The 13,582-nt window shown below is 39.5% G+C and overlaps 1 protein-coding gene across 1 annotated transcript; it reads left to right on the forward strand.

Moving 5' to 3' along the window:
• Window positions 1–2,453: 2,453 nt before the first annotated feature.
• Window positions 2,454–11,635, forward strand: LOC149830388 (glycine-rich domain-containing protein 2-like). The gene is made up of 9 exons (XM_090015446.1): window positions 2,454–2,639; window positions 4,235–4,434; window positions 4,687–4,804; window positions 4,890–5,144; window positions 5,422–5,877; window positions 6,604–7,139; window positions 8,489–8,705; window positions 9,656–9,811; window positions 9,974–11,635. The coding sequence occupies exons 2-9, from the start codon at window positions 4,277–4,279 to the stop codon at window positions 11,633–11,635; spliced, it is 3,558 nt and encodes a 1,185-aa protein (XP_089871572.1). The 5' UTR covers window positions 2,454–2,639; window positions 4,235–4,276.
• Window positions 11,636–13,582: the final 1,947 nt, after the last annotated feature.

Consider the following 13,582-nt stretch of genomic DNA (forward strand, 5'->3'; position numbering starts at 1 on the left):
CCAATATTCCGGCAGGCAGGGACTTTGCAAAAATCTCTCATCGACACTGGTTCACCAATGGTACAAGTCCTCAAATTTTAGCCCTCCTCCAGCAAGCTTTTTGGTGAATCTCCTGTGAATATTCTGGTAAAACCATAAGCATAAATTGGGTATGGCTCAAAAAAGTAGACCCACATAGGTTAATGGGTTTGGGTTTCAGCTAAAGTCTTGATGCCATCGTTATTATAGACATAATTACCTGCCAATAAAAATTATATAAATTAACATAATCAATTGTTTATTAAGAAGATTATATGCTAACAAAATAAAAGCTTAATAGCTAATTCTAAATAATGTCAAAATCTGTATAAAATGAATACATCCACACCAACCAAACATTTTAAGTTGAAACAAAAAAACAATAATATATCATATTCAAAATGTGTCAAATTCAATGTGTTCTCGAGTACTATTTTGGAATTCACTTCAACCCAGCAATTTTCATGAAAAGGGTAATAAGAAGTATAATGAAAAATGAATTAAAGTTTGGATTACTAAAATACAATACATATTAATTTTAAGGGTATCAACATCATAAAATGTTTAATTGAATGTATCATATTTGTCAATTAGAAAGTTTCAGATCGATCAGGTACGAAGCAGGTTCGGGTACAGAGCGGGTTCAAGTGGGTTCGGTTTTAAAACATGGAGAACCATTTGGGTCTGGTTACATAATTGGGTCGGGTACATTCAGGTTTGAATCTTCATTTATAATACCAGAGGCCCGACCCATTTTCACTAGGAGACTATATTTTGAACCTGACACAAACCCATGGGTCCACCAATATGGGTTCTAGTCGGGTATACCCGGCCCAGTTACACCCCACAATGGACATGTAGTGATATACCATATGAAAGAGCTTGTTCAAATGCACCTATTTATCCAGAAAAGAAGGAAAAGTTGGGATACATGCATCGTTTATATTTCCATTAAGTGGGTTCTATTAGGAACTGTTTTATCCATAAACCCCTATGTTATGAAACTAGCTATGAATCAAACTCGATGGACAAGAATAAATTGAGCTTAAACAGACACATTCATTTATACACCCGAAGAAAAATGATATCTCATAGCCAGGATATGAACGTCTAACAAACTCTACTTTTTTGCAATTATTTTTTTTAGATAATCCAAGGAAAAAACCATATTCTTCGCCTATATTGGCTGGCCTCCGGTTGGTAAAAGCCTTAAGGTCCCCTTGCCTACCAGGTAGGGGTGTCAGCGGGTCGGGTTTCATTCAGACTCAGGTGAAACCAAACTTGGACCCGATTTACGAGTAAGGTATGTCTAATTAGGTTCACTATAAGAAAAACCATACCCGGACCCAATAAGAACTACGTGAACCAGACCCATTAAAATCATATTTTTTGTCATAAAGATTTGTGGGTCTTAATCGAAACTCGGGTCGGGTTCAGGTTTGGTATAAAATTTCACAAACTATACCTGGGTCCATGTATTGATCAAACCTTCTGGTCCGAACCTGGGTCTTATTATTTATCACCATACCCGGACCCTATAGGGTCTGGGTTTGTGAGTGCACACAAATATCTCTTAAGAGAAAAAGAAGTACCTTCACTAACATCGGTCTGGTTGGATCTTGCCAAATATGAATCTGAATCCAGAATGTAAACAGTAGATATGAATATGAATTAGATTGAATCTGGATAGAAAATAAATGTGGTAAAATACTAGATCAGGAGAAAATAATACGAAAACAAGCTATTTACTTGTAGAAAAATGTAATCGAGGTGGATTTTAAATAGGATCAATATAAAATACAACCTAAAACATTGATCTGAATTGGTAAGTAGTTCAATTGAAGAAACTGAACCCGATCCGAATGCACATTCAAACCTTACTTAAAAGATCCATATCCAAAGAAATGGCATGCATCACGTTGTTTGGTTTTTTTAATAGTCAAGCTGGGGTTAGGCAGACCCCCTACTACTTAAACAATGTGCCATTTAAATTCCAACACAACTAACAACTCTTTTTGTACTATATCAAAGTTGTCGGTATCGGTCAGGTGTTGTTTGGCCAAAGATTTAGGTGAATCGGCCCGATACTAATTCTCAAGTGAATCGTTCTGAATTGGCTACAAAAATAATTTAAAAAATCATAATGGTGACACGTGTTAAAATCATTAAAATAGTTTTAATTAATTTTTAAGTATTTTTTTTTACATTTATAAAAAAAGTAGCTGATTCAGGAGGTTAGTATCGTATCAATTTTCTACCGATACGATACTCATCGGCCGATTCAGGCTGATACTGACAACTGACATTTAAATAGAATTGTTTTCGCGTATGCCTAATAGGCATGAGGTCCAGTGGACGCTACCAGTTGGGATTGTTAGAAATGATAAAATACAGTACACCACCCTCTCTGCCTTCCTCCTCTCTCTCCCCGTTTAAACACACCCCCCGTGCCTTTAAAAGGGCACAGAGGGCCCAACCCTCTCTGCCTTCCTCTCCTCCTCCTCTCTCCCCGACTGCGCCTCCCCTCTCACCGCCGCCCACGTCCCTCTTCGCTCTCTCTCCTCTCCCGTCGCCGACCTCCTCTTCTTCCTTCCCCTCCACAACTCTCTTCTCCCCTGACCGTGAGTTCGTTTTCTCCTTCTTGAAAGTTAGGGAAGTTGCGTTATCCGACGAGTTACGGATGAGATTCGCGTTTTTTTTTTTTTTTTGCTTCTCTTTAGCATTGTTTAGTAGGACGGCCACCGGAAATCTGAAAACTCGTCGGAACATTCTCCGTGACTACGTGTTTTTCTCTTGGATGTAAATTAGAGAAATGAGCGCGTTCTTGAAGAGAACCGTTATCGAGATTTTTGTTTCTTTAGTTCTTCTTGTCGTTATTACTGAGTAGAATTCGGTTCTGAGTTTGACTTTCAATTGAATCGTTGCGTGCGATAGAGTGACCTCTTTGGTGTAAGCATTGTCCAACTTTCGAAACTCATCGTTCCTCTTGAGTTTTCCGATGATGATTACTAGACGATATTGATTTTTCTCCTTGTCTCCGAATTCTGGTTTTAGGAATCTTAGTTTGAGAGATCTTGAATTTTTTTGCTGAGATTTACATAACTATGCACAATATGAGTGAACATGATGGAAGTTTGCTCCGAGAGTCACTGCAGCTTTAGTGTGGAAAGGCATGCGGTAATCGTGAAATTTTGCGACTGATAATCCGGCGGAAACTTGAGAAAACTGTAATGATAGAATAACGCACATCTGCACTTGCCTTTCTTTTCTGTTTTGCGAAAGGAGGCGCGGTGAAAGAAATTCCAGTAAATCGTTGGAGAACTTCTGAAGAAATAAGGAGCAAAACTTCCAAATCAGGGAGGAAAATTTAAAAAAAAAAAAAAAAAAACAGCTATGGGATAAGAAATGCGAAACCTGGAGCGAATATTTAAAGAGAACAAATCAAATATCAACTCAAAAGGTGATATATGCGTCTTTTTGAAAAGGGTAGTGAAGAAAAGACGGTGGTATTAGGAGATTCTTATTGTTCCTTTTTTGGCTCTGAATATTTACCTTTTTGCTAGCTAATCTGACGAAATTTCCAAATGTTTCATGTTGTGACTTCCTTAAATCTCTAGAGCGGTCTGCTTTCGTTGTTGAGCTGGAAGTACAGGCTTGAAGACAAAGATAACATAATTATTGCGTTTATTTTTTCTTTGTGATGAGTCCAATCTTAATTTATTTTGATGCAGATCCATTGTAATTCACTTCATTTTGACGTTTCATATCATAATAATTCTGGCATATGCTGTGGTTACCTTCTTAAATTGTTCTGGTATTTCATGTCTTAACTTCAGCTTCTAATGTGGCTTTGTGATGTAGGATTTCTCCAGATTTGGTTCTCCTCTTCCCTTGAAATGGAAAATATTATTATTAGACATTTTTCATATTCATAACCAAAAGATTGAAAACTTTCATGATGATGATGATTTTTCCTTTAGTTTGGTGTTTTTTTTCTTCTTAACGTAACCATTGCTTGTGGATCATTTCCTTTTTTACAAATCGGAGAAAGATAACTGAACCCAAATAACTGTTTTAGAGGGATACAGTTATCGCTTTCCTAAGGACAAGGAGTCCTGGTATATATGGCAGTGAGGTTTAACATGTATCATCCATACATCATATTGCAAAATTATTTTTATTAGATGTTGACTATTGCTATAACCTCCCTCTGCAGAAAGAAAGAAAGCATTTTTCGTCTTTGTTTGAGGAAAAAAAAATGGACAATGGACAAGAACTGGAGTGGCTTGAAGCTCAAAGGATCGTAATTAGTCAAGATCTAGTTGCGGTTGCCAAACAACAATTGCTGTTTCTTGAGGCAGTTGATAGAAATCGATGTCTGTATGATGGTCCTGTTTTAGACAGAGCTATCCACAGGTGATTGCTCTTATTTCATTGTAATCTCGTTGTGTTCCTTGCATATTTCTCTGAAACCACATGCATCTTTTTAGATGCACAATCACCTCGATATGCATGAAAACTTCATATTGATTTCAGACAGCCATGTTCAGACATTGTGATGATCAGTTACAGGAGGAATTCACTATATTTTCCTCTCTTCCTCTGCTACAAAGCTGGTTGATAGACTGACTTTTCTGAGTTATGTTTTTTATAATACTGAATTTTCAGGTACAAGAATTACTGGCTTCCCTTGCTTGCTAAGCACCATGAGTCCAAGGTCACGAAAGGGCCATTGGTTGTGCCTCTTGATTGTGAATGGGTTTGGCATTGTCATAGGCTTAATCCGGTAAGCCCTTTAATGACTTATGTTTTTGCGTGTAATCCTTCCGCCGATGGAACTAGCAACAATTTAACCATCGGTCTGTTTGCAGGTGCAGTACAAATTGGACTGTGAAGAGTTCTATGGAAGGACCCTTGACAATCATGATGTGCAGTCTACCGTGAAAGGGTCTTCCAAACAAGAAACTTCTCAACTTTGGGGTAGTTTATATCCAGAAGAACCGTATGAGCTTGATTTATGCTGCTATTCCCAAGAAAATATTGTTGGAAAGGTTTCTGATACTGTTGCATCCATTAGATATGACTTTGTTGCAGCCGTTAAGAGGCAGAGCTCTTTTTCATACCAGGTAACTGCTGTTTCTTTTGTTCAATAGAATCAATACCCTTGAGTATGTCCTTTTTATCTTTGTCTCACCTATCCATGATTATTGGTTTTTAATGCCCAAGGTGGTTTCCAGATAATTTCTTTTCTGTGATCCTTTTTTTACCTTTTCTGCTACCTTTCTCGTCTGTTTGGATCCCGTATTGTTTTCCTTTTAGCTTTCTGGAAGTGTGTTGCACTAATCATTGCAGAGTTTTTATCTCATTAGGAATTGTAAGTTACGTGCCTATTTTTGTGGACAGGTAGCTACACCTTGTATGCATGATGTTCTATTTCTTGAAGAAGCTGTAGCGAGGTATAAGGGCTTCCTGCATCTGATCAAGAGAAACAAGCAAAAGTCTGTGCGGCGATTCTGTGTGCCAACTTATGATATTGATTTGATATGGCACTCACACCAACTGCAGCCGGTTTGTTACAACAAAGACCTGGTTCAAGTGCTTGGGAAGGTATTGGAGCATGATGATACGGATTCTGATCGGTCCAAAGGAAAGAAGCTTGATGTTGGGTTCTCTGGTACCACCAAGCAGTGGGAGGAGACATTTGGCAGGAGGTATTTGCGGGCTGGTGCAATGTACAGAGGCAATCCTCCCTCTCCAGTGGTGGTCAATCCTATCTTATCTGCCTGTATGAATGAAAAGGTTCCTGAATGTAGGAAATATGAGAAGTTCCTTGATCTTCCACAGGTTAAAACCATTCAGGTATTCTTTATATTTTTGCCTCTTCTCAGATTTGTCGTTTATCTGTTTATGCCATCTCTTGCTTTTGAATCTGAGATTTAAGCACAAGTTATGAAAGTATTTGGTTGTGCTGGAAAGTGGACAAACCTTTGTTATCTTGCAGCTTTCATGTACACTGAATAATTTTCTGCTGGTGGCCACATTTATTATGTTCGGGGGTCGCAGGTGGCCCACATGTGTGCTCGTCGGCCTAATCCATACCCTGCTTGATAGCATTAAAAAGGAAAAAGAAAAAGGCCTTTGACAAAAAAAAATGATGAGAAGAACATGGTTTTTTCAATAGTTGGAAAAGTTCAGTCATTTTTGTGAAATAATGTCGATGACCTCATTTGAGATTATTGGAGATGTCCTTGCACAATTTTATTGATAACATCAATGGTACTTTCTTCATGTTGAAGTCCTGTTTTAGATTTCAATACTCAAATGGTCTGGCAGCTAAGAGCTGAAAAGAAAAAAGGAAAGAGAAGCGTATAAAAAAGAAGTTTCAAGCAAGTTCAAGCAAACCTTAAATCATTTTGTTATTTACATTTATTCTTATCTCCAGAATTATGTTCAGGAGTTATTAGTGTCAAATATCCTAGTCCCTGCCCCTCCCCAACCCCCTCTTTTTTTTCTCCTTTTGTCCTTTCACCTTCTCCTCCACATGTTTGATTGGTATGCTTAATTCATGTTTATGCTTTCGCGCAGGTAACTTTGGAGATTGTGAGGGTAAAAAATCTTATACCAGATCCCAAGGGCTCACTATTTGTCAATTGCAGTAAACACCAACCTGACTTGTTTTTCAGTTCTTACAGTAGAATAGGTATTGAATCTGAAATTGGGGAGAAGCGAGTATCTGCATTCCAGTGTGAACCTAATGGGGAACTTGTTTTTGAGCTTGTATCTTACATCCCTTCTAGTCTTCCTCTGAGTAGGCAGCTGAAAACCATAGGAACGACCTCTGTATCCCTGCAGGATTTGGTTAACTCATCATCATTTTCTGTAGAAAAATGGTTTGAATTGTCAAGTGATGCTGTAGTTGCAGGATGTGAGCCAGTTTACTTGCACATCGCTGTCTCTGTCACTGTTCCAGTTATTGCACCACATGTATTTCACATGTCCCAGTCCGGTCAATATGCATTAAACTCATGTTTCAATCCACTTATGGGGAGGATTCAGCGGCTCAAGTCCTGGACTCGTTTTGTAGATAATAAGGGAAATGAGATTATTAGCATCCAGATGAGGTGAGGCACGAAGTTACTTTTGTGTTTATGTTAAGACTCATGAGCCAGTCAATATTCACAGATATACATGCATATGTGCATGCAAACACCAAAAACACATGCACACACATGTGCGTTAAAATATGCACATGCATTGTCCATATTCAATAGAAGCAAAGTCTCATAAAAGGATAATCATTCACTTGTATAAAGAGATCATATCGTGAATTCAAATTTATTTTGAAGAATGCTAGTCTTTCTTCAAGTAGCATGGTATAGGATCTCTATTGGATAGGGTGGTCTCGAAAGCTAGATTTTAATGCTAAGATTTGTACATCGTCAATGATGTTAAGATTGATTTTTGTATAGGATCAGTCTTTCTTGCTTATGGAACCAATTACTTCTCTCTGTCTCAAGTTTGGATGGTAGACTTCAGCGATTACTTATAATTTGACATTATTCTTTTAGGGGATATCCAGTGCATTGCACAAGTTTATATTCCCTGTAGAAAGGTTCAATGCCTGTTTTCTTGCAAATGGTGAAATAATTGTTATTGAAACATATAAACGTCTCTCACATCTTTTGAGAGGTTAAGCTTACTGGTTTTTCCATCCGATAAATTTCCTCCATAAATGAAGCGCCACCTTAGATATCTTAGGTTAACGTATTTGATTGGTAAATTTAGGATTGACATGATTTTATGCACATCCAACTAATTTTCTACAGTGGGCAAAGACGAAAGAAATTGATAATGTAAAAGAATCATTTTTACCAGATACGTTGCCAGGGTGCTGCAATAGCATGCTGCATTTGGCAATGCATTTACAACCTCTGCCTCCTCCAGATAGCCCTCACAAGTTTTCCGGTAAAAGACTATATCTTTCCAAATTGTACTCTAGTGCCCCAACTATTTTTCTTCTTGGCTATGAACCCAGGTGCAATGGTGCCCTCTAGAATCAAATTATTCTTGACTCCCCAAGGTTCCGTCTGACGTGGCCTGCCGATGATCCGGTCTGTATTGAGCCTTTCAAAAAGACCTAGGTTTTTGAAAGCTAAGAACTGGAAAGTTTCTCGACTTCTCTGCAGATTTAGTTGAGGAGATAGTGTGAGATTGCTTTAGTTCTTTTTGTAGTCCCCAGAAGATCAATAGTGAGCTTTTGACATGCATAGATATACCATGATTATGATTTGTAAATCTTTGTTCTTCAAAAATTATTTTAAAGAGCAGTATATCTTCGTTCTGGAAGAATATCAAAATATTTCTATCATTGCTTGTTCATTTTTTTTCCCATTTCAAGTGATGATGGTGCTTATTTTCAATTACCAATTTTTGGTACATCAGACGAACATTTTTTCTTTAATCGTCTCAGAAACTTGAAGAAAGCAGAGACAGACAATGCCCATTCCCAAAAGAGAGAAATAGTTGGTGTATCAGGATGTTCAGCGGAAGAAAGGATCCTTGCTAATGAGTTGATTGAACATAACAATCTTACAAAATGGTCATTGATCAACTCTGATTGGTGCCTTCAGCTGGAGAAGGAAAAAGGTGTCAATGGTCACGTTATTGAGTTTCATGGTCGCCGGGTGGTAAGTTTCCTTCCTGTATCTTAATGTAGTGTATAACCCATGAATAAGCCGGCTATATGAGCACTTTCCTTTCTTGGCTCATACCTTTCTTCCAAGCTCATGTGTTCACTTTTTCTCAGCATCTACGTAAAGTTGTTACTATGACAACTCGAATTCTTGGTTCAACAAATTTTGAGAATAAAGGGCAAAGTGTGGTTAAGTCTATTCTTAATTTTGCCATGTAATGAAACTACCCTAAACGAATAACTGCTGCTCTGACATGCAGCAATATGTAGAATTTGTGTGTTTTCCTGCTTCATGTTTGCAACACTAGATTCAATTTTTAATTTGTTCATGCCTGTATAGTTTCCATGATCCAATCTTATTTACCTGACTTGGTTCAAATTATCGTTGACTTTGTCCTTTGACACAAGTTTGTAGTAAACTGTTTGTCCTTTGAGATGAGTTTTTAATAAACAAAACTTAGTAGTAGTTGAATTTTTTCCTTAAACATGAACATGTAATTCATTCAGAGTGGTGAACATTTTCTTAGTGCCAAAGAAATAGGTTTCCTCTCTCTGTTAGCTCTTAGTTTTGATATTTATTTTTCTCTTTTTTTTCCAATATTTGAGGTGTTGCATTTGAACTGGTTCTTGAAAAACAAATGGGTTGGTGAATTTCCTGCAAGCATCATTATATGTATCATTTCCCTTTGGCATGATCAACCTTATGATTTGCCTCACGATGTTTAACTTGACCATAGTACTTCTTGTTCAAGTTAAAAGATAAAAACCAATATGCTCCAATCTGAAAAACAACAACAAAAACTTAGAAACATCATTAAGTTGCCTGTGGCTTTTCTTGCTTGCAATATTTTAAACTCTCATTTGGCCTGGTTGACAAAATATTGTGGTTCTTCTCATCGTTGGTCAAATTTGATTACTCACTATGCTGGGTGCTACGTTTAGCAGGTTAAACTCTTCCCTGGTAGAAGGCTAGATTTTGAGCTGGAGTGCTATAAGAAACAGAAAAATGAACAAGACTTCGTAACGGTGGTGGAATTTGCTTCGGAAGATCCATATGGCAAAGCCTTGGCACTGTTTAACTTGAAATCTGGCCTTCTCAAGGTAAGTCCTCCTGTCCTAGATTCTTCAAGGGACAGTATGGATTGCTCATCCATGTATGCTTGTGTATTGTCATTAAGGGTCTGACTACATTTCCCTTTTTCCCTTTTGGATGTTGTTCACTCCTATTATTGTGCAATGATGTATTTTTGTGATCCATCACAGATCAACCAAGAATGGTTTGTCTTGCCTGGAGTTGTTCTTGCCTTTATACTTTCAGATACGTTGAAAAAGGAAGGCTATCACAATTTTTTCACTAACAATAGCGGCACTTTGGAATCTTTGGCATCAGAAGAGGTAGTCACTGCTGAGAAAGGCCAAGACTGCGATGGTGCCTATGGAAAAGAGGGTGAGACTGTTGTTAAAAGTGGAGTATGTGGTGGTTGCGGTGGAAGCTGTGGTTCAGAACGCGGTAATGCAGTAAGTGGTGGCTACGGTGGAGGCTATGGCGGACAGTGTGGAATGGTATTGAAGAATGGTGGGGGGTGTGGTGGGGGTGGCTGTGGTGGAGAGTGTGGCATCATTACTGGTAGCATGTGTGGTAGTGGGAGGTGTGGCGGTGGTTGTGGTGGCAAGCTTGAAAGTGGTATATCACAAAAGAGTGGCGGATGTGGTGGAGGCGGCTGTGGAGGGCAGTGTGGTATTAGTACTGGGGAGTCTGGCAGCATGTGCGGTGGTGGGAGGTGTGGCAGTGGTTGTGGTGGCAAGCTTGAAAGTGACATATCAAAAAGGAGTGCCGGATGCGGTGGAAGCGGTTGTGGCGGGCAGTGTGGTATCAGTACTGGGGAGGAGTCTGGCAGCATGTGTGGCGGTGGGAGGTGTGGCGGTGGTTGTGGTAGCAAGCTTGAGAGTGGCATATCAGAAAAGAGTGGCGGATGCGGTGGAGGCGGTTGTGGCTGGGAGTGTGGTATCGGTATTGGGGAGTCTGGCAGCATGTGTGGTGGTGGGAGGTGTGGCAGTGGTTGTGGTGGCAAGCTTGAGAGTGGCATATCAGAAAAGAGTAGCGGATGCGGTGGAGGCGGCTGTGGCGGGGAGTGTGGTATCAGTACTGGGAAGTTTGGCAGCATGTGTGGTGGTGGGAGGTGTGGCGGTGGTTGTGGTGGCAAGCTTGAGAGTGGCGGATGCGGTGGAGGCGGTTGTGGCGGGGAGTGTGGTATCAGTACTGGGGAGTCTGGCAGCATGTGTGGTGGTGGGAGGTGTGGCAGTCGTTGTGGTGGCAAACTTGAGAGTGGCATATCAGAAAAGAGTGGCGGATGCGGTGGAGGCGGCTGTGGCGGGGAGTGTGGTATCAATACTGGGGAGTCTGGCAGCATGTGTGGTGGTGGGAGGTGTGGCAGTGGTTGTGGTGGCAAGCTTGAGAGTGGCATATCAGAAAAGAGTGGCGGATGTGGTGGAGGTGGTTGTGGCGGAGAGTGTGGTATCCGTACTGGGGAGTCTGGCAGTATGTGTGGTGGTGGGAGGTGTGGCAGTGGTTGTGGTGTCAAGCTTGAGTGTGACATATCAGAAAAGAGTGGCGGATGCGGTGGAGGCGGTTGTGGCGGGGAATGTGGTATCGGTATTGGGGAGTCTGGCAGCATATGTGGTGGTGGGAGGTGTGGCAGTGGTTGTGGTGGCAAGCTTGAGAGTGGCATATTAGAAAAGAGTGGTGGATGCGGTGGAGGCGGCTGTGGCGGGGAGTGTGGTATCAGTACTGAAGAGTCTGGCAGCATGTGTGGTGGTGGGAGGTGTGGCGGTGGTTGTGGTGGCAAGCTTGAGAGTGACATATCAGAAAAGAGTGGCGGATGCGGTGGAAGCGGTTGTGGTGGGGAGTGTGGTGTTGCCTTCTAAATCAGCAAAGAACCTGCTTCTGTAACCTGGGATTGATGCAGATCTATTTCATTTTATCACTTGTTGTCGATAATAAGAAAACCAATCATGGTGGCTAGTAAGTGGTTATGTTTCAACTGTGTGTGAGACTTGCCTAAAAGGTTTTATATGCTTTGAAGATATTTAATTCAAATAATGACGTTATCATCTCCTTATCGATGGGATGATAAACGTAAAAGGTTGTGTTTATACTTATTGTTGTTAAATGAAGTTGTATACTTCACTCAAAAAAATAAAAAGGAAAATGAAGTTTGAGACATAATGATGGGACCAATTTCATTTATTAGGTGTTTCACTTGTGGAAATTAGCATAAAATGGTGTTGCGATCTTGTTCGATGAAATCATACAATGCTTTGTGGCTGCAACAATAAATTTTGATGCAACTGGTTTTACTGTTCTGATATATTTTCTACTCAAGTCCAACTGAGGCTTATCCTAGCTTGCTTGAAAAAAAAAAAGAAAAAAAGAAAAGCTGCAAATTTTTAATGCATCTGGTCTCATGAAGATGACCTCTAGATGAGTAAAAAATGCTTTCCCTAGTTTCAATGCAAGTGGTTGCCTGAAGTTGCAGTCCTGAATTACTGACATTTGTGTGGTCTGTTTTTCAAGTCCCGCTTGAAATCTAAGGTTGGTGGGAGGGTAAGACATGGATGGAGAATTATGACAACCGTGAAATAATGTAAAAATAATGCAATTACATGAATTATGAGATTTTTTACTTTTATTTATCACATTATATATTGGTTTTAAAGATATTTATAAAATATATTTTTTAAAAAACATGTAACTAACATTTTTTAAATGACGTATGTGTCTCAGTTTTTTTATAAAAAAATTCTTATTTAAGTGAAATGCGCAAGAAACACACAAAAAATGTGTTTTGCAGACAAAATCAATAGGTTTCTCATATGATGGAAACCAAATTTCTTGCGCGATAACTGTGTTTCCCATGAGTTTTCCCCAAGTTTCCATTTTGAGTTTTCTGAGATGTTGGGTTTTAGTGCACCCCGCACCTGAATGTGCCGCTTCATCTGTTGTTGAGCTCCATAGCTGACAGGTTGTATCCCAAAGATGGAAGGTTGTCAAGTGCAGATGGAGGGCAGTCATATGGGAGCGCACTGAAAGTGTGCAATGTGATTGCACCTGATCCGCCCCATTGTTTTTCTTACCATATTTGTAGTAATCACAGGCACAAGCTATCTAGAGCTCAAGTATCTCAAGTTAGATTATCTATGTTCATACACAAGCTTTTTGGGATTTTAAGACACCAAAAGACGTCATAATCAATGCCCAAGGGTAAACCCTATTCACTGTGTCTTCTTTGGTTGGGCCCTTTTCTTTCTGGAGGTAGGTATAATTCAGGAATTCTCCAACATGGTGAACTTGAAAATGCTGAATTTATGAGATGCAACGCTTGGAAACAACAAAGAAACTTGCTATGAATGTGACTATTTTCATTGGTCAGAGTCATCTAGGGGCATGGTACCCTCCTTTGTTTTAGACCATACCTTGCTCTCCTCGTCTAGTGGATATGAGGCCGCAGAATGTGTGATCAGCAGAAGCAGAACCAATGTTGTCAAGATCGAAATCAGACTTGTATTGTTTGGCCAACGATTCGTGTGTATCATCTGAATCGGCCAAAAATAATAAAAAATACGTGTCAAGTAGAACATGACACATGTTAAAACCATTAAAATAATAATAAAAATTTAGTTTTAACATATTTTTTACATTTATTAAAAAATAGCTGATTTAGGTTAGTATCATATCGATTTTTTGGTTATTGTATCGCTCGATACGCACCACTGATACTGACAACATTGGGCAAAACCATGTTCAAGTCTCAGAGAAGTTAATCCTTGACATGTTTGGCGCTGCAATCAGCTTAACCCTGTTTGCATTCCTAG

Source organism: Nuphar pumila, chromosome 8 (genome assembly GCF_984573655.1).
Source record: "Nuphar pumila chromosome 8, dmNupPumi1.hap1.1, whole genome shotgun sequence".
NCBI classification, from domain to species: Eukaryota; Viridiplantae; Streptophyta; class Magnoliopsida; order Nymphaeales; family Nymphaeaceae; genus Nuphar; species Nuphar pumila.